Source organism: Otolemur garnettii, unplaced genomic scaffold (assembly GCF_000181295.1).
Source record: "Otolemur garnettii isolate 467f Iridium unplaced genomic scaffold, OtoGar3 scaffold00019, whole genome shotgun sequence".
Classification (NCBI taxonomy): Eukaryota; Metazoa; Chordata; class Mammalia; order Primates; family Galagidae; genus Otolemur; species Otolemur garnettii.
Window position 1 is genome coordinate 15,557,749 of NW_003852414.1, and position 26,554 is coordinate 15,584,302.

The window sequence follows — 26,554 nt, forward strand, 5'->3', positions numbered from 1 at the left end:
AACACATACTGAGTTCCTATCCAGTGTAAAATCCTGTGCTACACAGTGTGGTTATAAAGATAAAAGAGACTCAGTTCCAGCTCTCAAGATACCATAATGCAGCCTGGATACACCAAGTAAAAGGGAACTACCAGACAGGAGACAGGGAATGCTCAGGGGCCTCTGAGAGCAGGCACACAGGGGCTCCAGGCTGAGACTAGGAAGCCAAGAAGAGCCTCCTAGTGAAAACGATACTAAGCTAAGAACTAAAAAATAAGCAGGAATGTACCAGGATGAGAGGGCTAAATATTCCAAAGAAATGCTCTTCAAAAAGCACCTGTTGAAATGAACATGTGTTCCTTGAGAGGGGACATTAATAGCTACACTCTATCAGTAGGGTCAGGCGACACGCCAGCAATTTCCTATCCTGACTGCAGAAGCAAACAGAGCAGGCCCCAGAGAGCAGCAGCAAGATGCTTCCCACCACAGAGCTGTGCAGTGAAAGCTCCGACCAACAGGGCATCTTACTGACAAGGAGATTTCCCCAGGCCCCGCCTGACCTTTAAGAGTGGGTCCCAAATAAGCCCTAGTAACAAGGCATTTAGGGCAGCATGTAAAACAAAGTAAAACAGAGGGGAAGCAGGGGAAACTTAGTGTAAAATGGCGGAAGGGTTTCCACGTCACTCATGGACACTGGTTGTCTTCTCAACAATGCCCACCTCTACCCACTATGTATCTAGCTTTAAAAGCAACATGCTACTCTTCTCAGAATAGCTGCTGGCTTATTTTTCATATACATATATTCATTTTCACTAGATTTCAACTTTATAAAACCCCTGCAACAAAGTGACATTTCACATTTTTTTCTAAGATATATAACCCACTAGAGAGGCCCCAGTTTTTGAGCTTATAATAGGTCTAACATCCTCCTCCTTAAGGTCACTTCAGAATACTTGATTATGACAACAGAATACTGCCTGAAAATCCCGAAGCATTCCCAACACATGACTCTTTGAGAATGAATAATAGAACAGTGAGGGCAGAACAGAAGCACTCTCGGGTAACCCTCACACTGACAAAAAAGCTTGTAGCTAGTGTGTCTCTGCCACCTAGAAACCTCTATTATTAGTCAGAATATCTACCCTTTATTTGCTTCAAGGGAAAGACATTAACTTAGATTCCCACTAAAACACAAAAGAATGTATATAATTATAACCACTCATCTACAGGATAGAGAGTATGATAAGTAAATGCCAGAAGCAGATGGGCCTTAGTCATCACGTCTGTCTGCCTCATGAGCCACAGGGGCACTCAGCTTTTCGTATCTTCTCTTTTCAAATGGTATACCCAGCTATGAGGTGAACTCCAACATAGGGCAAAAAGAAGAAAACATTTATCTTTAATAAATAGCCCAGAAGTATTATATTCTAAAACAATAATAATGGAACTTAGATTTTACATGAAATGCGTGGGAAAATGATAAGTTATAGTTACCTAACTTAAGTTTCTTTAAAGACATTATCAAACAGCACCATAGAGTCAAATAAAAACTTAAGAGTAATATAAAAAAATACAGAACTGAAACCAAAACACAGGAGTTGACTGAGTCAGGAAACCCCAGCTGGTGCTGTAACCACAGGCATCCTCATAGTTAAGATGACTGGGGATACTTAAAGAGTTTCAACAGTACTACCTCCAAACAACAGTTAGTCATCAAATTACTTTGGGTAAGAAGCCTGGGTCTGCTGACTGGGAAGGGCTGGGTTTGCCGACGGTGGGACCACTCCTTGGCTGAAAGAAGACAGCTGTTCCGGGGGAAGACTGTAGCTCTGGAGATGGCTCATCTGTGCGTTTCCTGCTACCAGGTAAGCACCACTCTGAGGCGGCGCTGCATATACCTAGAGTAGTTAATGAGAAAACAGATTTGATTCTGAAATTTTAATAGGCATACCGTAGAGGGCATATGGTTACAAAAAGAACAAAACTTACCACTGTGTAATCTTTTTAAAATTTACTTCTGTCAACAGGCAGTTTAAAAAAACATTGTAGTGAAGTGGACTGATGAATTAGTGAATTAACTAATGCTTTTAGTTAAATATTAAATGTATTGTTATTTCCATACAGAAGCATTAAAAAAACTTCTCTTTGAAAATTTATACTAATATAGTCTCTCTTTCCATTAAGCATATTTAATATCTTCCATGTTGATATTTTAAAAGGAATCCCAAAGGATATTTAATAAGTACATTTGAATTTATCATTTTATAGCCATAGACTGCAATCACCTATGGATACAACTTACATTTCCTAAGTTGCAATTTACTGAACATTAGAATAAGCTAACTTTCTAAAGTGGGGCTCAGCAAAATTTGGGGGGCTAGAAGTAAACATTTTAAAGCTTGGTGGACCATATATGATCTCTGTCACAACTACTCAACTCTGCTGGTCACAATGCAGAAACAAACAAGAGCAGTTACGTTCCAATGAAAGTTTATTAAAAGAAAAAAAAAGCAGTAGGCTGGATCTGTTTGCCTATTCTTGCATTTTAACAATGTATTTTTTTTCCCAAAAAGTCTTAAATACCCAAAGTCTGAAAGACATATGTTCTAACTTTCATAAGATTCATTAGATTCTTCCATTTCCTGTGTTTGAAAAGAGAACCTCCATTCTCTACGCGGTAAGACTGCTACCATGTGTTAAGACAGTAACACAACCAGCAAGAGATGAGGACAACGATCATCTCAGGATATCTGTCAAGGAACAACAAGAGTTATAAATACAGCTACCCTAGTCCTCATAACTGAAATTTTACTGTTCTTTGCAAAGTGAACATGAAGGTTTTGTGTTTGACTTGAACAGTGACCAAGAGTTCACTATTCCCAAGGTTCTGAGACTTGGTTGTTCATCTTCAGGGCGCTGGGCTTTCATTTCAGGAGAAATGAACTATGCTAAAAATTAATCTGAACAAAGTTTGTCCCCTCTCCACATGGATAAAAGGGAACAGACATCCTGGCTTCTTATTCTCTATACCATGAACTTGCTAAGTTTGAGAAAACGGTGCCCTTGAAAGGTTTGGTTGGGTGAAAAGGGGGAAAGGGCTCTGTATTGCATCATATGCAGGCTCGTGTAAAGGGGGGAAATTCCAGATTAAAGCAGCTGTTTTCTTTAAGATATATACATATACAGCTTTTCATTTCATTTTTCTTTCACTGCAGTTAAGTCTTCCTTTCAAAGATGTCTAGAAGAACACTAGATGCTTAAAAGTTTTTCTAGTTCTAAGATATTTTGGATTTTTAAAAACTACTTCATTGAGATATGATTGACATATAAAAGGCTGTATATATTTAGTAAATACGACTTGATGAGTTGGGAGATAAGTATACACCCATGAAACTACCGCCACAATCTACACTATAAACATATCCATCATCTCAAAGAGTTTCCTTCCACCTTCTTCATTATTTTTTTAAGTGATAACACCATAAGCAGCTCAATATGTAAACAAAAAATGTAGATACTAAGAATAATTTAGTAATAATTAGAAATTTGACATAGATTTGACAACTGAGGTTCTTAACCAAATGGTTACATATAACTTTAAAAATATGGGCCTCAGTCCTGAACATTCTGATTGACTAAGGTCTGGGGAAGAACCAAAGTACTTATTTTTTTTTAAAATTTGATGGTTGAGTCTGCTACATGTCCTTATACAATTAAAATTATTTCTTTAAAAGAGGTACTGGTATAATTAGTGTGTATTATAATTGTCAAGTAAGAACATTCTTTTAAACTTTTATTCTAAACATTATTTTTAGAAGTTCCACATTTCACAAAAACATAGCCTAGTCCACGTAATTTCAAACACATTCAAGAATTTAAAATATACTTGAACTTTTACAACTTACCTGAGAACCAGAAACGCCAGATGACTGCATGTAATACTGCTGATTCTGTAGTTTTGCATACATGGAATACATTGGATCTTCATTCATCAATTTGGTGTACAATGAAAGCGCCTCCATCACTTTAACATTAAGTTCTGAGAGTTCTGAGTGTTTTCTGAAACATTAAACAGTAATTTGAAACATGGTTGTTGTTTAACTCATATAATGCTTTAAATAATGACATATCAAAATAGCAGAAATAGCAAAAAGTAGTACCAGTAGACATTATTAAAATTTGGCCTGGTGGGGAGCGATGGCTCACACCTGTAATCCTAGTGCTTTGGGAGGCCAAGAACAGGATCACTTGAGCTCAGGAGTTCAAGACTAGCCTGAACAAGAGCAAGACCCCATCTCTACTAAAAAAATAGAAAAATTAGCTAGTAGGGTCCTGCATGCCTATAATCCCAGCTACTTGGGAGGATGAGGCAAGACAATCGTTTGAGCCCAACAGTTTTGCACTGAGTTAGGCTGATGCCATAGCACTCTACCTAGGGTAACAGAGTGAGACTCTTTATCTTTAAAAAAAGTTTGGCCTATGAGAAAAAAATCCTGTACTTTTGCCCTAAGGCAGCTGATACTGTTTAAGATTTAAGTACTTTGCTGGGGAAACTCCTATTTACTATACCTGGGCTTCCCTAGTTATTGGCAGGTCATTTGTGGGCTCTGGTAATGTCACTTTAGCAAATTAACAGATTACATTAATCAAACCTTATCTTTAAACAGAGTATATAGTAGGGAGGCGCCTGTGGCTCAGTGAGTAGGGTATGGGCCCCATATACTGAGGGTGGCGGGATCAAACGCAGCCCCAACCAAACTGCAACAACAAAAAAAGAGCTGGGTGTTGTGGCAGGTGCCTGTAGTCCCAACCACTTGGGAGGCTGAGGCAAGAGAATCGCCTCAGCCCAGGAGTTGGAGGTTGCTGTGAGCTGTGATGCCTGCCACTGCACTCTACCAAGGGCAATAAAGTGAGACTTTCTCTTAAAAAAAAAAAAAAAGACGAATATAGTAAAGGTCAGCTAAATTGTCACTCTGACACATGAGTCTAATTCTCCACATCTACTAGAAAACAAGTGAATGAGCACTGGTTCCTTTAAAGTATCTTTTAAAGGCACATACATCCCACTCTGTGGTTTACAGAGGTAACTTCAGGGAAGAAGGCACACAAGATAGATACACCTCATGTTCTTTTACCTGTCAATATCTTCCAGCTTTTCATCAATGAGAGGTCCCATCTGGTGACACATTGCTAAGATGACAAGATTTAAATATAAGAAAACACAACAAAAGAAAGCAAGCCTTTGACAGATATTCATATAATGTAAGGAATAAAGTTTTAATTTAAAGTAATAAAAAATGCATTCGTTAACCTTAGTCCACAAAACACAAAAATTATCTCCTTAATGTGTGATGGTGACAATCTAAAGTACAGATCTCAAAACAAAATATTTAATTTGGATAAAAAAGTATAAGAATTCAAATTCTACCTAAGATTTAAGCTGCATATAAAAGTGAGCCTTGGTCAAGGAAGAGTGAGGAATTTTTAATATTATCCTCAAAAACCTTTCTATGATATAACACTAGATTATTCCTTATTCACAAGGTACATGGTAAAACGAGTTTACCCTCGAGATGAAGTAGCTCTGGTAGATCTGGCTGATCATCACTGGGGTCCGTACTTTGCAACATCTGTAATAGCTGGTCCATTTTCTCCTACAGGAATTAAACAGTCAATACAAAAAGCAGCCAACTTTTTCGTGCAACACTATACTCTCACTTCATTAACTAGATAAAGGATATAGAACTTTTGTAATTCATAGAAATGGAGGTTCCAATTTTGCTTTTATGCTCTTTTGTGCCACATGAAGCCAGAGCCTTGAAAGGGCTTCATATGTATTTCTGGAACTGCTAACAGATCGTCTTAAATGAGAAGACAGAGCCACACTTAAACTCACACCATGTATCTCTTACATCAGGCTAGAGGATCGCCCTGCTTTAGAGTAGCTTTAGTTTAACCACACAGGCAGATATAACACCCCCCCCAAGATGGCACTGCTTAAGACGAACACTCAGGGATTACTTGTCCTACCCATGGTGAATATAGTAGCTGTTTCAGTATGGCAGAGACCAGTTACATTACAGCTGTTCTTCTAAGTGGGGCTCTAAGGATTTAACTTACATTTTCTTTCCACCAGTATTTCAGTTTGTCATAGAAGGAAAGAGAAAGACTTATGGTTTATTATGTATGGGCAAGGCTGGAAGATACCTGAAACCAATGGCTTAGATCTTTTTTGAAATCTCTTGTTCTAAGGACTAAGGGAACTAATAAAACCATCATTACATAAATACATCTATACATTGTATAACAAATCTATTCTACCAAAGAGTACTAAAAAAGTTACAAAAACTTTCTCTGTGCCCAGTTTCTATGTAGTTATACTATTACACATAGGGCAAATAATTTAAAGATTACTATTTATAAGCAAAGCAATTATTTAAAACAAAAAAAGTCTGTGCTCTGCATAGAAAGAAAATAGATTAAGAAATGAATCATTAGGCTTGGCGCTGGTAGCACAGTGGTTATGGTGCAGGCCACATGAACTGAGGCTGCCTCAGCCCGGGCCAGCTAAACAACAATAACAACTGCAACAAAAAATAGCCAGGCATTGTGGCGGGCACCTGTAGTCTCCGCTACCTGGGAGGCTGAGGCAAGAGAATTGCTTAAGCCCAAGAGTTGGAGGTTGCTGTGAGCTGTGATGCCACAGCACTCTACCTAGGGCAACACAGTGCGGGAAAAAAAAAAAAAAGAAAGAAAAAGAAATCATTAGTGAGTGAAAGTAACACAAGTGTATTAAAAACACTTCCCAAGTCAAAGAATTTTTTTTTTTTTTTTTTTTTTTTGAGACAGAGCCTCAAGCTGTCCCCCTGGGCAGAGTGCCGTGGCATTACAGCTCACAGCAACCTCCAACTCATGGGCTCAAGCGAGTCTCCTGCCTCCGCCTCCCAAGTAGCTGGGACCACAGGCACCCGCCACAACGCCCGGCTATTTTTTGGTTGCAGCCATCATTGTTGTTTGGCGGGTCCGGGCTGGGGATTCGAACCCGCCACCTTAGGTGTACGTGGCTGGCGCCCTAGCCCGTTGAGCTATAGGCGCCGAGCCCAAGTCAAAGAATTTTGTATTTTGAAATGCATACCATTTTTTTACTACAACATTGTAATAGTAGTAAAAACTGTAACCTGTAAACAACTTAAGTATCCAATAAGAGAATTAAACAAATCATAGTAAATCAATTCTAAGGAATTTTAAGCAGAAATTAAAAATAATGGGATACTGACATGGTGAAAATGAGATTGCGGAGGAAGTTTCAGAACAATCTTTGCTTTGTCTATATTGCTTAAATTTTATAACCAAAAAAAATAAAAAATTTTGCATAACAAAAAAATTCAAGTAACCGATTTTTTAAAGAGGAAAACATTTCAACCTCAATACAAAGTACCAACCACTATCACCATGGAACTCACTCACTTCATCAATGTAGGCTGGTTCCGGCTCAGGTTCTATTGTCTCCACTTGAACATCATCACTGAATTGTACCGTCTTCTTCTCTGTTTTAACTGTAAAATAGGTAAAAATTACCTTTTCTTTATAATAAACTTAAAATTTTACTTAAACCACTTAAAGTTCCAAGAGAGAAGATGGATTTTTTTTTTTTTACATTCCCATCACGCTGAGAGACTCAATTTTAGAAATAACTTGGTTACAGATTTAGATAATAAAGACAGAACATTACTTTCTGAAACTCAGTCAAGATTTCTTAATTTTCCAGAAAAGAGATTCCACTGAAAATAAGAGTTATATTTCTCAAAGATTAATTACCCTACTACATATCAGAGTTTAATAAACTGATAGACAAAAAGCAAAGTGTTATAATGACATAAGTAAATTCAGCAATTTAAAATAAATTCTTTCCTTGTTGGTATAGTGCTGAGTAAAAAAATTAATAAAATGAAATAAAATAAAATAAATTCTTGATTGGTTTTTTGTAGCTCACGCCGGTAAATCTCAACACTTTGTGAGGCTGCAGAGGGAGAGTCACTTGAGCCAAGAATTTGAGCCCAGTCTGAGAAACATATAGCTTAGCCCCATCTCTACAAAAAATAGAAAACTTAGCCGGCCACTTATCTATAAGTAAATAAAATAAATTTCCAATTTTTAAATTACTGGTCCCTTCAAGAAAAATCTCATCTGATAGATAAACCACACTATTTCAATTTATTGAACTGGAAAAATCAATTACATATTCTCTGGCATGCCACTGATACTCTTTCCTAAGAGAATGGCGTCCAGGCATGTGGAGAACTTGACCAGTGGCCTTGGCAGGAATCTGAACTTTCCAACCAATCAGCTGGTATTTTTTAGTTGTATTATACTTTAAAATAAAAAAGTGGTCATTGAGAGACCAGCAAACCATTGGCCAGAAGCATATTTTCTCTTGCTCACCAAAGCAATCTTTAAGAACTATTTAATATGACCTTAACTTGTAAATATAAGTTATTATTAATATAACAATCTCCAAATAATACTGAGAGGCATACACAGGTCTAAAGGAATGAACTTACTTTCTGTATTTTTAATCCTTATATTAATGAGGCCAGACAAAATTCATAAAATAAGAATCAAGATGGAAAGGAAGATGGGAGAAAAATAAAATTAAGTTAGAAAGATTAACATGTACTAAACTGTGCAGGGGACAAAACTCTTAAATAGGCTCAATGGAATACAACATTTCCTCAATTGATCTCCAGAACAATCCTAAGACATGCCAAATTTATAAATAAGGTGGCTTAGAAAGATTCAAAACTCTTACACAAGAGAAAGCTAGTAAGTGACAAAGCCTGGGTTTGAATGCCAATCTGTCTGAGTCTGGCCTCTGATTTTAAGCTTTGTGCTGTGTGCTTCCATGTAAAACAGAAATATTTTAATGTCCAACACAAGGAATATATTCATTCCATTCAAGTGACCATAAAGCAACATTCTAAAAAAAAAAAAATAAGTTTTAGCTCATTTATTTTTCCACAGAGGAAAAGAGACATCTGCTACAGACATTTTTGCTTTTTATATCTTGAGCTATTAACAAGCAGAGAGCTGAGATAGCACTGGCTGTTACCCATAGGAGAAAGCACGGCTGACTTCATAGCCTAACAGCTGACAAGGCACAAATTTGCAGCCCTTTTTCTCATAGGAACTAATATTATTGCTCCATGTATAAGGAAAAAACACTAATTACAAATATAACAAATTATTTTCATAATATTGTACTGTATCTCCAAAATAAGAGTAAGCTGAGTAGGGTAGATAGTTCTACTAACAGGTTAAGTAAAATAGGCTGCTACTTCCTCAAAAAGAATGATGCTATGGGGGGATCATGTTAGCACTCATTTTCCAACCTTGAGAATTATAACCCATTACAGCTCAGATGCTCCTGTTTCTTTTTCAGATCCTCCAGAATGAAACATGAGAAAAACTAGAAAACTCTTACTGAAGCTCTGCTGCTGTCTGATGGAAAAGAGGTGAAATAGCCGCATGAGCCACGTGAGATCTCAAACTTTATCCCGAACATTAGTCCAAGACAATTCTATCCCTTCCAACAGCTGTTTCAGGGAAAAAAGAAAAGCCTTCCAAACAACAAAAAAGCACCATCACCAGCCAGGTTATTAAAAAGTCAGTGCACGATACAAAGCCAATGAAACACGGTTCTCCATGTTTTTGAGTTCTAGGAACAAAAAAAATAAAATAAAGTCAAAGAACTGTGGCGCCTGCGGCTCAAAGGAGTGGGGCACTGGCCCCACATGCCAGAGGTGGCAGGTTCAGACCGAGCCCCGGCTAAAAACTGCAAAAAAAAAAGAAAAGATTTCATTAAAGAATGGGTATCAGAAATCTGCCTCTATAGAAGTGATACAAGACAACCTGACAATAACTATAAGAAGACATCATTTTGTTAAAGGTCTGTAATTTCTGGTTTGCTGTAAACACATATTTATTTATCATTTACTCTGTAATTCAGCACTAGGTGCCAATAGAAATAAAAAAAGTGACTAAGACGAAGATTGTTTCTTAAAATCCTTGTAAACCAAAAAAAACCCTAAGTACCTTGTAGTTTCTAATTTTCTTTGATCTCCTCTATCTTTTGCTATCCAAAGATAATATGAAGCTTGGTACAATGGTTCATGCCTATGATCCCAGCACTTTGGGAGGCCAAGGCGAAGGTTCCCTTGAGGGCAGGTGGTCAAGGCCAGCCTGACCACACAGTGAGACCCCTGTTTCTATGAAAAAATTAGAATAAAATAAGTAGCCAGGCATGGTGGCACAAACCTGTAGTCCTAGCTCAGGAGGTTGAGGCAAGAAGACAGGCTGAGTTTGGGGTTGCAGTGAGTTATGGTGATGTCACTGCATTCAGGCCTGGGCAACAGAATGAGACTTTGTCTCCATTTAAAAAAACAAAAAATAAAAAACATAATGTGAGACATTTCGCCAGATAATTATAGCTTACCAACTTATACACAAAAACTTTTTTAAAATTTTAAATATTTAAATCCAATAGAAATCTTTCAAGATATGAACATATTTTTCTGCTTTCTTAAACAGAGGGATTTGTTTATGACTTAAACTTTTCTTGATGACTCACACTTACCATTATGAAGATTCTGTGAAGTAAAGTATTATGTAGAAATATAGAGAACTTTCTCCCAGTACTCTGACAGACGGGTGGCACTTACTTCTCCCACGACTATTATGGCTGCCACTAAGAACACTTTTCTTTCATGGCCTCACTTTCTAGTTTATTTCTCATAGTCAGCAAGGGTTTGTAAATTAAATAAAAAACTATTTATATGATTGGTTATATCCATTAAAATGGCTCCTTCTGAATATCTGACATCTTACTTCGGCGCCCTGCTTCCAAGTTGGGCTCGGCACTAGAAAAAACAGTCCCAATCTTTGAAGAGAAAGAATCCTCCATAAGGTAATATTGTACTTATCGCACGCACCAACTGATGAGAAAAATATACAGATGTATAAACCCCCTAACACTTCTTTTTATTTGAGACAGAGCCTCAACCTGTCACTCTGGGTAGAGTCCCGTGGCATCACAGCTCACAGCAACCACTAACTCCTGGACTTAAGCGATTCTCTTGCCTCAGCCTCCTGAGTAGCTATGAGTACAGGCGCCCACCACAATGCCCAGCTATTTTTTGGTTGTAATTGTCATTGTTGTTTGGCAGATCCAGGCTGGATTCAAACCTGCCAGCTTTGGTGTATGTGGCTGGCACCTTAGCCGCTTAAGCTACAGGTGCCGAGACAATAATACTTCTTAATGAATCTGCATTTTCACAATGGTATCCATATAGACAGAGAAAGAGTGTCTATGGTTCAAAGATAATCTTAGCAGACAGACATTTCAATTCTCAAGATTATTTCTGATAAAACATGCCTAGGGAGCCACATGGTGAATAAATACCTTGGAAGTGTTAACGTTTGAGAATCACTGCTCCAAAAAGTTGACCTTAGTCAACTTTCAATAAGCAGAGGATAATACATTGTCATTCACTGGCAGATTAAGAAATACTTACTCATTTCTGGTTCAGCAGTGAGATCTGCAGTCACAAAATTAGAAGGAAATAACCCTATGCCTTGATGGGTTTCACCTTTCCACCAGTTGGGATCGCTGTGATGAACAAAAAAGAATGTTTTACTATAATATTTTTATTACTCTAAGTTTTTGTCTTTGGTCTCATTTAGTTTACATTATTACCAGATTATTATTACTCACAACAATCCAGTAAAGGAGCCAATGAATCTATATTACAAACAAGAGGCCTTTGAGGAGGGAGAAACCATCCAACACACAGCCCTACACTTTAAAACTATCAAATTCAGGTAGCTCATGGGCCCCAGTGTAAGAACCCTTTGTAATAAGATATAAAGGTAGGCTCTTAATTTAAATCTCCATTCCTAAATCATTACTCTTTCTAACACATACCAACAAGTTTTTTTCTCTCAACAAAACACATACAAAAGATGGCCTGGTTCATACCACAAAGTGTTCCCAGGAGCATGCTCCCTGGTGTGTTCAGCGTGGTACAGCCAGTGCTCAGTATATGGAAAGCTAGCAAGTACTCCATAAATGGTTTTGAAAGAATGAATGGTCAAGGTTGTGTGCAATTTCCAGATAACCCACTCAAACTTTACTTCATTTTCTCCTACTCAAAAAGAAAAAAAAATTAAAATATAAGTCTAAAATATTTGTGTCCTCTCAAAATTCACATGTTGAAACCTTAACCTGCAAGGTGATGTTAACAGGAGGGGGGGCCCTTTGGTAAGTGATTAGGTCATGAGTGGGATCAGTGACCTTATAAAAGAGACCCCAGACAGCTCATTTGTCCCTTCTGCCATGTGAGGACACAGTGAAAAGTCAGCCATCTATTAACCAGGAAGTGGGTCCTCAGCTCACACCAAATCTGCCGGTGGCTTGATCTGGGACTTAAGACTCCAGAACTGTGAGAAAAATTTCTGTTGTTCATAAGCCTACTAGTTTGTGGTGGTCTGCTACAAGAGCCCAAATGGACTAAGGCAGTAAACATGAATAACTTAAGATCAATTTCAATTTATTTTTAAAAACCACCTTCAAAACTCAGTACTTCACTATCACTCACAAGCATCAGTAACAAAACATTTTTGAGCAAAACATTAAGCTATATAAAAAATACATAAACCTGATGTACTGTTATCACCTCCCCTATGATAATGCAAATTTATAATTCCACGTAAAAATAATTTGTTCCACATGGACAGACTGTTCTATTTAAATAAATGCAACAGATGATGTATTTCTTAGAAATTTCAAAAACATATACATGTACACAGTGTTTTCTAAAATCTTAACTTTTTAAAAAAATTAATGATCTATATTATTAGATAGAACCAAAAAATGAATAAGTTAGGCCTTCAAAACAAAAAATGAATTAAATAATAAATGAGAAAACATTAAACTATAAAATAAGAATCCATACAGTATGACAAAGCAAACCAACTGTCATACAGATAAAATACCTGGGTCAATATTTATTATCACATTTGGTAAGTGTACTTACCAAAAACACAAAAGTAATGTCATATATGTTTATATGCATATTCAATTTAATATTAACCAGTACCTGTCATCGAGAACTGTAATAATTTCTCCAGCTTTAAAAGTAAGTTCATTATCTTCAGCAGCTTCAAAGTCATATATAGCACGAACTTTTCGACCTTCGTGTTGGTGGTTAGTTAAGAGATTGGATGTGCTTGGATATAAAGTGGAAAGGGTGGTTGACTGCTGCCTTTGTTCCTTCAATGATAATTCAATGGCTGCAAAATAATGAGTTTGGAAAGACCCCAAATGTTATTATATCCAAAAATCCAAAGAAGTACAAAAAGATACCTCAAGGTAAAAAAAATATTCTTCTTTTAATATTGTAGGTGGAAACTAGGACATAGCTTGACACAATAAACAAAAATTATTTTATCAATTTTATTCATTCATTTATAACTGGAAGTTTAAAAATAAATCAACTAACAAAAAAACTGAACACTATGATGGCTCCTATTTTTACTGAACACACATAGTTAAAATTATTCTGGGTAATAAAAAGATATAAATTCTTAGACCTACTTTTTTAAAATTTAGCTGCAGATATTTTATATTTTCTTTTTCCTTTTTAATGTGTTCACATAGTTTAAATTGCCAAAAAGTAATCAAAATCACCCAGGAAGTACCAAGTCTCAATGCAGACTTAACTAAATCAAGCTTTAAAGGTAGTATTAAGAACCTACATTTTATTGCTACAAAGGTTATTCTTATATGATCAGTCCAAAGACTCACCTAACAAAATCCTCCAAAAGAGATCTCAAATACATCTCCTCTGTGTCCACCACTACCCACCCAGGGCAGACCATCACTATACATCACTCAGGCTCTACTATGTAATCTCAGTGCATTGATTATCCTGCTTTCAACTCAACTCATTGCCCCTTCTACTGTTCTACCTTTGTTCTAGATTAATAAAAGAGCAAATAGGAAAATAAAACTTTAAAATTACCAGAAGGTAATACAGGAAAATATCTTTTTGGACACTAGGGTAGAGAAAAATATCTTTAAGAAGACATAAAATAACAGGAAAGCAAAAAATCCTGATCAAAGCCAAAGTATGAGCTGAAAACCAGGAATAAATAACAACAGATAAAATAGGTAACAGATTAATAATTAATATTTAGAATAAAGACTTCTACATATTGTTTAAAAAACAAACAGGAATAGAAAGCTAATTCACCAAAGGGAAAATCAGAATAGCTACTTAACATACAAAAATGAACTCAACCTCACCAGTAATCACAAAAGTAAAAACACAAAATAATTGGACATCATTTCAAATGTGTCAGATTCACAAAAATTAACTCTAACAATACCAAATCTTGTTGAGGGATTAAAAAATAGTCATCATAATAGCTTACATACACTGCTGATGGAAAAGGAAACCATGTAACCATTCATCAAAGTTGGATCTGTACCACTTCTCTGATCCAACTATACTATTTTAGTCACATATAACAGAGGCAGTCGTACATCTATATATATGCACAGGAGAACATGTACGAGAATATTCATGCAGAATTATTTGTTACAGTGAAAAACTCAGAAAGAACCCACATGTTCATTAGTAAGGAGGGTAGAAAAAGTATGAGATATTTATTAGTACAGTGGAATATTTGACAGCAGTTCAGTCAAATAAACTTGATTTAAATGTCTCATCCTGAATAGATCTTACCCATAATGTTGAGTGAAACTAGTGCGGATGGCACTTAGAGAATACTATTTGTGAAGAAAGAATTTGCTGGACACAGCATTTGATATTGTTTATAGATATGTGGTACAGTAAAAACACTAGGAACACAGATGAGACAGACACTTGGAACAGCAGTTGCCTCTGAAGATTAGAGGAAAAAGGACAGTGGAGAGGGAGACAAAGGTTTCAGCTTTAGCTGTCAAGTCCTAATTTTTTCATCTTGAATTATCTCAGAAAAAAAATAGTCAGAGGTCTACCTCCTTCCCACCACCAAGGACTTAAAAGACGCACCTTTTGCTAAATCTTCTTCTTCTTTTTTGGTAGCCACAGTACCAGGATCCTTGGCTACCAGGGCTGGGCTTGCTTTTGCTTGTTCTGCAGCCTAACACACAAAAAAAGAAACACAGTATTTGAAGGTTGGTCTCAAATTCTCCCACCCTTACCTAATCAGCATCCACCTTGAAAGGGAGAAGAGTCAGAACCAGAAGTAAAGAGACTCTCAGGGCAAACAGCCCAAGAGCACTCTCTAGATCTGGGTAAAGGCTTAAACTCAAAGCAGACAGGACACAGATCAGAAGATGATAGGAAACTTCAATGTTTTTAGAAAAATTCTAATATCAGAAAGAAAGGAGAGGAAAAAAAATTAAATTTTTAAAAATTTATATACTTTAAATTTAATAAATAAAAAATTTTAAATTATTTAGTGACTGTATTTTCTTGCTTCTTTCCAGAGCAAAAGTCAGGATGTTATCTTTAAGAACTCAGACTTATACATAATTATATACGTGCTCATAAAATCCTATTTTACAAACTAAAGCACAAGTAGTTAATTCTTAAAGTGTACCACTGCCTATATTAAACATTTGTAAATAAGGCAGTGGGGACAAGTACACAAATGAATCTATAAACTGATTCACACTTTTGGAATTACAAGCGTCTAGATGTTGAGGCCTCTTAGTTTTCACACCAGCCCACCTTCCCAGCCTCATTCTCAACCACTCCACCAGACATCAGCAACTGCTAGCAGCCTCAGGCAATTGAAACCCCAGCCCTGCCAACCCTCTGACACTGCCTTGCTTCTGTTGGTTCTCTTCCCTCCAGCTCTTTTTGCTCTATCCACTTTCTTCCCTATTGAGCTTGAACTCATCCCTCAGTGAACACTGAACAACTAAAATACTGCTTTCTCAAGGAAACATTCCTAAATTCTTTAACTAAACATTCTCTCCTCTTTGTTCCTCTCACAATACTTTTGAACAAGTTCCCATGATATGGGTGGTGAAGAAAGCAAGCTGTGGAGTCAGGCAGACATGGGGTCAAATCCCAGGTTCTCCACTTTCTAGCAGCATGACACTGGGTGCAACAGCCTCTTTGTGGCCCAAGTTCCTCAACAACACAATGGGGACAGTAACAGCACATATACCTCCTGGGTACCTCCTAGCCTCATCAGATGACTAAATTAACACACCCAGCTTCCAAAGCCACAGGGTTTAAAAGAACATTAAAAGTACATTATCTCCAGGTGTTTATGAAAGAAAGGCACTCGGCAGAGATCTCACAGATCACTAAGGCTTGTACAAAAGGACTTTACTGGTGGGGGAGGGAGGCTGCAGAGCAGCACCAAGGAGGAGAGAAAAGAGGGGAGAGACATGAGGAGAGAGTGGGGAAGAGAAAAGAGAGAGAGAGCAGAGGAGAAAGGCGGGGGGCGGGGGTGGGGGAGAAATGTACCCTTATATAGGGAAGTCTCAGAATGGTGACGGGATGCTGGGATAACCAATAAGGAGTTATTGCGCCGGAGGAAAGAGTCGTTAGGGGTGGGCAGCAGGTAATTGGAACAGAGTGATGAGGTAAGCCACTCCCTGTGCTTGGGGAGGAGTTGTAACTTTAAAAGTAGGAAGGGGCTTTTGGGGGAAGGGGCTTTCTGAGGCAATTATCTAACAGTTTATCCTGTATATAAAGGTAACAGACATGAAAACTATAGCAAAAAGGATGCTGAGGTGGGGTAAATGGCCCTATATAGTTTTACATAAAATATTCACACAAAGCAGATTGTGAGCAGTTATAAATATTTATCACAATTCCCAAAACAACCAATTAAAAATGGAATTCTAAAAAGTATTCAAATTATCACAGGTACGGTACTTATACTAGTGGTTGGCACAAAGTAACAGGCAATAAATCTCAGCTTTTATTACAATATGTAGTAGTCTGTCCCCACCATCAGACTATATGCTTCTTGAGAAAATATGCTCAAATGTTACAAGCAATCAATAAATGTTTGTTGCGTATATGAAAGGCAAAATATTTAACATTATAAGAAAATACAGTTCTATATTCTTCACTTACTGTATTTCATGCTGTTAAACAAATTTATTTTTTAAAAGCTGACAAGATAAAAGCTTTCTGGAGTTCAATGAATATAACTCAATTCTGATCCATCTCTAGAGGCAATCAATCTGTTTTAGGATAATGCTTTAATTATCACACACTTCTAAGAACTGAAGGCAGGCTTCATCAGGAAAACCTTTATCATTTACATAAATTTTTGTTCAGACTGGTAGATTTCACAATATAGATACCTTTTGCGCTCTCTGAAGGAATTTCTATCAATCAAGAAGGAAGTGCGGAAATAAACTATATTAAGCCCTTCATTCCCAAACCGATTTTAAACTTCTTTTCTATCATCAGGTTCTAAGTATAACAATGATGCTTGTTTTATTAGCTAGGCAAATGCAGTAGCAGTGCCAGCCTTACTTCTGTCTCTACATTCGAACTTGGTGCTGAGAGAACTGCATCAGCATGAGTTAGGCGGCTAAAGTATTATTTTTCTTAATATTTGTACAGTATTTTCTTTTGTACTTAGATTGAAAACATACACGTACACTTTTTTTAAAAAATCTATCTTTAGGGGCTTTTGCTGAGTATGTCCTGACAAAAATCTAGTCTGATGAAAATGTGGGGAATCACATAAATGAGTGGCTTTAAAATCTAGAGTTCTTCAGTTGAACCTAGATGATTTATTTTTTCATTAAACATGAAGCTTTTTTCACATAGGGTTTCCAATGATAAGCTTTTCAAAAACCACTCAAAAAACCATCACTCTATTTCATATTTTACTTTATCTACATTATATGTATATATATCTGCATATATATAAATATATATGTTCTTGTAGCTGAATGGATAACTATAACAAAATTAATTTTTGTGTATTTTGATACCTAAATCAAAAGAAGAAAAGTAAAGTCATGTTTTCTTTTTTTTGTTTTGTTTTGAGACAGACCATCATCATTATGTCACCCTTGGTAGAGTGCTGTGGTGTCACAGCTCATAGCAACATCAAACTCTTGGGCTTAAGCGATTCTCTCGTTTCAACCTCCCAAGTAGCTAGGACTACAGGTGCCCACCACAATGCCTGGCTATTTTTTTGTTGTAGTTGTCATTGTTGTTTTAGCAGGTCTGGGCCAGGTTTGAACCCGCCAGACCCAGTATATGTGGCCGGTGCCCTAACCACGGAGCATGGATGCCAAGTAGAAAATTATTGCCTTTACAACTGCTCTTCTGTGCCCTGAACCTTTTGAACTAGAGAATAACCTAATCCCTCCACCAATCAAGAAATAATGCTCTTGCCAGTGTTCACTCCACTTCTTGTCCTTTGAAGCCCAGTAAGGACAGACACATATCCACTAACCTCTATATCAAACAGAGGCAGGGTCTGGAGTGAAAAGAACACTGGACTGAGAGCATGCCTGTGTTCTAGTTCCAGCTCTGTCAACTACTAGCTGTGGCCCTGGGCAAATCTCTTAATCATTCTGAGTCTCAGTTTTCTCATCTGTAAAATGAGTGGATTAGAATAGAGGATCCTTAAAATTGTTCCCACAGCTATCTAAGATTCTAGATTAACCGAACAAGGCTATGTATGGAAGTACTCATTAATAACTCTCCCTTCTTTTATAAGAGCAAGTCCCTTTGTAGAATGAATGCAGTTTTCACTTACACTGAAAGGATACTCTAGAGCAGTGCCACTCAAGTTTCAATGTGCATAGAGGCACCTGAGGATGTTACAGTGGAGATAGTGAATCCACAGATCTGGGAGGGTGGCTGAGATGCTGCGTTTCTACCAAGTTTCTACGTAATGCCAAGGATGTTGGTCAACAAACCACATTTTGAGCAATAAGTTTTGGAACAGGTATAGAAAATACAATTCCACTAAGTATCCACACTCTCTTATTCTCTGCAGGGTCTACTCTCTGATAAATTAGCATTGTTTCTATTCTCAAGGAATTTATGTCTTGGATTATTCTGCATAAAATTATTCTTTAATTATACAGATTCTAGAAATTACACTTATTAAATGCCAGCTATCAATTATAAATACTTCTTAAAGACAATTATACAATTTATCATGATAAAACTAATCATAAACCAAAATTTTTTCAAGTTAAAAAAAATTCCTTGGCTTCCTTCCTTCTTCCTAAGATAGTTTTGGGCATTCACATCTCAAGAGCACTGAAAAAACTGGAAATGCTTTGGGAAGAAAGTCTAGTCTAGATGGGCCTGAACCAGTATGTCAAAAGTCCAAGTATAAACCCTCTACACTGAAAGATTTCTGTTCATGTCTCACACCACTCACTATGATATGCTCCAATTCACAGGGTGGGGAAAGACTGTATAGTAAATTACCACATATTGGAAACCTCTAGACTAGTTTGGCACCCTAAAGGATGGTTACCCAGAATAGAAAAGGAATTAAAGAAAAAAAATACCTTTGTTTTTTTCATATAAGTTAGAATTTGATTCCATTACATAAATATTCTTTTTATGGGGGGGAAGGGGTGGAGGAAGTTAAGCCTTTCAATCTTATCTGTTGGGGGAAAGGAAGAAGATTTATATACAGTCAGCTCTTATTAAGGAAAAAGGTGTTTCCTGTGTTTCTCTTCCCATTCACTCCTTATATCTCCTTCCCATTTTTATTTTATTTTATTTTTTTATTTTTTACAGACAGAGTCTTACTCTCTCATCCAGACTAGAGCAGAAGGCAGTGGTGTGATCACACAGTTCACTGTAGCCTAGAAATCCTGGGCTCAGGCAATCCTCCTGTCTCCACCTCCAGAGTAGCTGGGACTGTAGGCACATGCTACCACCACATCTGGCTAATTTTTTATTTATAGAGCTGGGGATCTCACTGTGTTGCTCAGGCTTGACTCAAACTCCTGGCCTCAAGCAATCTTCCTGTCTCGACTTCCTGAATCCTTGGGATTACAACTGTGGGCCACTGTGCCCAGCTTCCCTAGCATTTTTAATATATGTCTTTATAAATATCCTAATCAAAAGACTTCTAAATCCTTCCCTAAATTTTAAAGATATCCTCATTTTTGACCCATCATTCTTTGTAGACAAAGTTATAACAGTAAGCGCATTTAACAATACTGTCAATATTACCTGACATAACATAGCTATTCTGTCTATATTATTACACCTATGTAACAGTTTTTTTTAAAATTGCAAAACGTTAAACCCATTCATTCATAAAGACAGACAGATTGTGTGAAAGCAGAGGTAAGGACACATTAATATTCTACTGTAATGTTTTTCTGGCACCTCTGAATGCACAACTATAAACAAAAATTCTTCTGAGCTAATAAAAACTACCTGAGAATGGAGAGAAAAAGAAAGATTCAAATAAATGCAGCTGTTCTATAGAAATAAACTGTAGCACATACACAATGTAACAAAATACCTGAGAACCAATAGCTGGGAACGTAACTCCTTGTTCCTTAAGATTCTTGATCATTGCTGATATTAGACTAAGTTGTGGATCATTCTTAAATTCATCTGTCCATTCGACCATAAGAGCTTTTAATTTTTCACATACTTTAGGATGACCCTGTAAAATAGGAAAAAATTAACAAAAAGTATCAATTTCCTATTTATTTCATAGACACTTTAAATATAAAAATTACATGATGTGTTACAGAGTTTTGGAGTCACAAATTATCTCCAACTATCAGGCAGACAAAAAAAGTAGTTTACTTTGTTTTGCTTTTTGCAGACCAATAAAAAAAAATAAATGGAAGGAGAGAATAAATGACACAGTTCCTTTATTCCTAATTCCTGAATTTTTAATGAAATTAAAATTCACAACTGTATGTTTTCCCATGATCCTTAATTATTCTGGGGCCTGGTTTAATATGCACTTTATCTAGGAAACCTCACTTCTTCAAAACAGCATCCCTCCCATATTGGTAAAAAACCAATATGTTTATTGTAAAACATTTACAAAGTAAAGAGAAGTCCACTCTCCTATACCCAGCTGTTTTTCAGAACAGTTACTGATACTATTAAACTTTAACACTTCATCTTTACTTAAAGAAACCATAGTAGGATCTCTTCATAACAGCTGTACATCATGATGGACATACAAGACATTAAGAGACAACACTTATTAATTATTAGGAAACAACTAAATATAACTAAAGCAGAAGAAAATGATTATCACATAATCATAATGTTTGAAAAGTACCGATTTTAAATTCCCATCACACTTCTGGACTGTTTTTTTCCTACTAAAACCTAAAACTATTCATTTTTTCCCAACACACATGAGACATTTTCCCTCTTAAAAACTTTTTCTTGATGTTTAGTACCTCTCCCTGCAAAAAAGCCAGAAAAAATTACCTTCATAATGCACAAGTTTTTACTGGCATATCTTACATATTACTTATATAAATTTTTTAATTTCTTGAATTGTTTAATCTGGATTTTTATTCCATAAGCAATTAAATAGACAGTTTTATGGTGTTCCAAATCTCCTCCCCCTCCTTTCTATGTCCTAATCAAAAAACAAAGAGTGCCTTACTTATTCTGCAACCCAGCCTGCAAAGACCCAACCTGGGACCTTGAACATTCCCAAGCACTGATGAAGTTGTTCAGACTGCTCCCGTAACACTAAAAAATCAAATATGCTGCTAAACATGTAAAAATCAGCCATAGCCCTGAGCCAAATTCCTTAGTCCCTCACATAAACTACATAAACTGATCCCTACATTATCAACCTATCTGGGAAGAACCTCTCTTTTCTCAGTGTCCCTCATAGTCCTCTGTATGTAGGTTCCCCTAAGAAAGGCAAAGGACTCATCACCAAGGTATTTGGGCCTTCTTTTCTTGGCATCTCAACTGGCCCCAATGGGGCCAGTCTCTTGTAAGAACGCCCTTGCTGTCACTTCTGGGGCAACTTCAGCTGTGGATTTAGCCAGACAGAAAAGCATTACAGTAATTAAAATCCTGTGATGGCTAGGTAGTGGCCTTATTCACAACAAGATAAAAACTCAACAGAGCCATATATTTTTGACAGTATTTCTGAAGGGTTCTACATTAGGAAAATACCTCTGTGGCTACAAAAACAGTTAGGAAAAAATGTGACTAAAATAGACTGATATTACTTAATTAGATATAGAAATACACGTTCTCTTATTAAATGAAAGAGATGTTGGGAAAAGAAGTTAAATATATTCAAATATGACCTGAAAAATCCAACTCTCAAAATTGTGGGACTCTATATTCTTGTCAGCAAAATATAATACAGTATAACCGCTCTAAGTTGACCACCCAAGCGACTGTAACAAACTGGTCAACAAAAGGAACTAGGCCTACTGTCCTGATAGGTACATGTGGTACATGTCGGGTCTATGAAAATTAGGTCAACTTAAGGAGGTGGTAAATGTAGGGAACTGGTCAACTATGGAGGTTCTAATATATTTACTTATATATTGAACAGACTTGGCCTAGAAAGGGTTTTTTAAAAAGATATAGAACAATTTTTTGTGGTTTAAAATATGAAAAGTGAATAATGAAGTACATGAAAAAAGAAAACTACCTTAATTCCTGGAAATAATGTTTCTTACCTTATTTAATACGTTGCTTACTTCACTAGCAAAATCTCTTGAACATACTTCTAAATGAAAAATTTTCCCACAGTTTGATACACATGCTCCTAGAAGCTAAAAGCATAAAATCGGATGTTAAAAGGGTTCGATTACGGCAGATAATGTGTAGTAGAGCTTCAAAGGAAACCACTTACAGTCAACGCCTGCATAGCAACATGAGGATCCTTATGGTTCACCCTCCTCATAATAGACCGAAGACAATCTTTTGGTCTAAAAAATGAGACATGTAATAATTAATTAATAGTACACTTAGCTTTTTCTCTTCCCTTAAATGTCACAACAGGCAACAGACCACTATACAAAAGACAGACTATCAAAGAGATAGAGAAGAGAGAATTTGTATTTTTATTAATGAAAGGGTTGAAAAATTGCATTATTAATTCTTTTAAAATTTTCAAACAAAATTAACAGGCTTTCTAACTTAGCAAGCACAGATTAATAATTTTAGGCTATTTCTGAGTGAAAAGCAAGTTTTAAAAATAAAATGGTAGGATAAAACTTCCATTTCCAACCATGATGGAATAACTGGAACCAGACTTATATTCCTGCTGTGAGCAATTATAAAACTAGAAAAATATAATTGAAATATATATTGAGCTAATTGACTGGAGACATTAGGCCATAGGCAGTAGTGAATGATGACACCAAAAAAGGAAAATAAATTATATAAGTCAGAGTTTTGCCTCAACTTTATGCCTGCAGGCACTTTCCAAGTATGACTACAAATTTTCTACTAAACGAAGTTTCTGTATCTTGGTGCAAGGATAGTGAAACCAAGAAGAGTTCAGTGTAACAACTCCTGAAAGACTAAACTAACACTCTTTAATAGGAATACAACAAAACCCGGTCAACAATATCTAAAATACCAAGTATTCAATCAAAAATTACTAGACATAACACAAAGAAGAAAAGCGACACATAACTAGGAAAATATTCTATCAACTGAAAATGCAATCCTGACAAGAAGACAGAATTAACAGTCAAGAACTCGATACTAGGCTCGGTGCCTATAGCTCAACAGGCTAAGGCGCCAGCCACGTACACCTAAGGTGGTGGGTTCAAATCCCCAGCCTGGACCCGCCAAACAACAATGACGGCTGCAACCAAAAAATAGCCGGGCGTTGTGGCGGGCGCCTGTGGTCCCAGCTACTTGGGAGGCGGAGGCAGGAGACTCGCTTGAGCCCAGGAGTTGGAGGTTGCTGTGAGCTGTAATGCCACGACACTCTACCCAGGGGGACAGCTGGAGGCTCCTGTCTCAAAAAAAAAAAAAAAAAGAACTCGATACTATATAGATGTATAAGCTGCTAAAAATATTTTAGAAATCATCAATATAACAAGGAAATAAATGGCATATAAAAATGAACCAGATAAAACACAGATAAAAATATTTAAGATAAAAAATTTATTGGATGAAATTAGACAAGTTTGAAGATCAATAAATTTTAAAACATGCTGAAAGTATCTGAAGTACAGTGAGAAAAAAGGACAACATAAAATTTAACAAAGGGCCGGGCCTCCACTAAAAGTATTTATAAAAGATCAATAAAAATACAACAAAACCATAAAAAAAACTGATATATAAAAGATAAATGGAAATAAAGAAAAACAAACAGAAGAAACAGGTACAAGGCATGTGGTAAATGACAGATCAAGATTTTATTCCAATAATATAGATACACTGTGCTTCAGTAATTTTAAGGACATGGAATGTAACAGGGATAAAGAAGGACACTATACGATAACAAAAAGGTTAACTCCTCCAAGAAAGCATAATTCTAAATGTCTATGTACATAACAAAAGAATTTCAAAATATATAAAGGAAACACTGATAAAGCTGTGAGGAAAAACAAAGGAATCTACAGGAAACTTCAATCTACCCCTCTTAGTACTTTGATAACCCAAGACAAAAAATACAAAGATGGACTACATGAACAAGAGTATCAGGCAACTTGACTTTGCTGACATTCAAGAGCAATCCACCCACCAATGGCATGCCACACATTTTTTTCAACTGCAAAATTCACCAAAATAGACTACATTTTAAACTATAAAAATGTTGAGAAATGCAGGAAAATCCTCAAATATCTGGAAATCAAATAACATATACCTAAATAACTCTTATGTCAAATGATATCACAAAACCATAATTTCACTTAAGGACATGAAAATCAAGTACTTTGTACAAGAATGCTCATAACAGCTGTGCGCCTAAGAGCCAAAACTGCACACAATCCAAATGTCTATCAACAAATGAGTATGTAAATTTTAACACAGTAAGACAATGTATTTTTTCTCCTTACTTTTTGTACAGATGGGGTCTCACTATGTTGCCCATGTTACCCATGCTGGTCTCCAACTTCTGGCTTCATGTGATGATCCTTCCACCTCGGTCTCCTAAAGTACTGGGATTACAGGTGTGAGCCACCACACTGGGCCATAATATGCTTGTGTGGTTTTCTTTTTTTAATAAATAATAAACACAAGGTCTTGCTATTTTGCCAGTGCTAATCTCAAACTCCCAGCCTCAAATGATCTTTCTGCCTGGCCTCCCAATCTGGGATTACAGGTATGAGCCATTATGCCCGGCCTCAATATTGCTTAGCAATAAACTGAAGTAATGATAGACACAAAACTGAATTCACTTTGAAAAATACTCAGTGCTTGACATAACAGCACTTACTACATCAATTCATTTTATGAAATTTTAGAAAGGGAAATTTAATCTACATGAAACAACACATATGCCTAGCGTGGAAAGAAATTTTGGTTGTGATTAAATGCTGTCTTGATAGGGTGGTGGTTATATAGGTGCATGTACTTATCAAAACTCTTCAAACTATCATATAATACATTTACAGAGGATGCACTAATCATACCTCAATAAAACTGTTTTTTTTTTAATGGCAGACCAAGCAAGTGGCAAACTTGCATTTCATGGAGGTGCTATATGATAATTAACAATCACAGTAATGCAAAGTAACTGCAACCCAGGAAGCATCTATGTGTCGGTTCTCAAAAAAATTACATAATAGGAAAACTCACTCAGTATCCCAAATATTCACAGTAAACTGGATCTTAGAAAAGTTTAACTTAGAAAGTTCAAACTTTCCCATGACACCAGTTACCATGTAGTACAGGCACTAACAAGATTAAAATCTATCACACTAAGCACTCTATGTTCTGACCACCCATTTGCCTTTCAGTGAATTAAGATAACACACGCAAGGAACTCTTCATGTAAGTCAAAGGAATATAGCCTCAAAATATTAAATCATTAGATTGAAATGATATATATTTTACTCTAACAACTCCACACAGCTATATAATATTCCATCCCTAAATAGCAAAATACTCTCAAGTGGTTATGGAACCTTATGCAGCATAAACACTACATTAAACTATAAGCAAGTTTCTATAGATTTGAAAGAATAAAAATCAGAGAAAATGCATTCTCCAAAAACAACAGAATTAGAAACCAATGACATACAAAAATTTAGGAAGTTAAAGTGTGTGAAAATTAGACAACATACTCCTAAATAGTCAATGGATCAAAGCAAAAAAAAAAAAAACAAAAAAACACAAAGGAAATTAAAAAATACTTTCAGATGAATGAAAAGAAAAACACCGTAACAAAAGCCAGACACTAAGTATAAGAAAAAATTAGGATAAAAGATAAGAGTCTTGTTATAAATAGTTCTGTCTCACATAGCTCTTACAAGGGTAAGAAAAAGAGGGGTGGTATTTTCAAGAGCTATAGCTTCTAATGTCTTTTTCTCAAGTTATAGACCAGACTAAGAACAGACTTGGCA

At 36.3% G+C, this 26,554-nt stretch overlaps 1 protein-coding gene across 1 annotated transcript in view; it reads right to left on the bottom strand.

The window, feature by feature from the left end:
* Nucleotides 1-26,554, bottom strand: part of STAM (signal transducing adaptor molecule) — a 55,210-nt gene that overhangs the window by 4,933 nt on the left and 23,723 nt on the right. The window contains exons 3-13 of the mRNA XM_003786781.2: nucleotides 22,879-22,954; nucleotides 22,703-22,798; nucleotides 20,539-20,685; nucleotides 15,093-15,183; nucleotides 13,134-13,326; nucleotides 11,550-11,644; nucleotides 7,447-7,535; nucleotides 5,546-5,633; nucleotides 5,115-5,169; nucleotides 3,885-4,038; nucleotides 1,702-1,877 (exon numbers count right to left, since the gene is read on the bottom strand). Of these exons, the coding sequence (XP_003786829.1) occupies nucleotides 1,702-1,877; nucleotides 3,885-4,038; nucleotides 5,115-5,169; nucleotides 5,546-5,633; nucleotides 7,447-7,535; nucleotides 11,550-11,644; nucleotides 13,134-13,326; nucleotides 15,093-15,183; nucleotides 20,539-20,685; nucleotides 22,703-22,798; nucleotides 22,879-22,954 (1,260 nt within the window). The remainder of the gene's footprint in view (nucleotides 1-1,701; nucleotides 1,878-3,884; nucleotides 4,039-5,114; nucleotides 5,170-5,545; nucleotides 5,634-7,446; nucleotides 7,536-11,549; nucleotides 11,645-13,133; nucleotides 13,327-15,092; nucleotides 15,184-20,538; nucleotides 20,686-22,702; nucleotides 22,799-22,878; nucleotides 22,955-26,554) is intronic.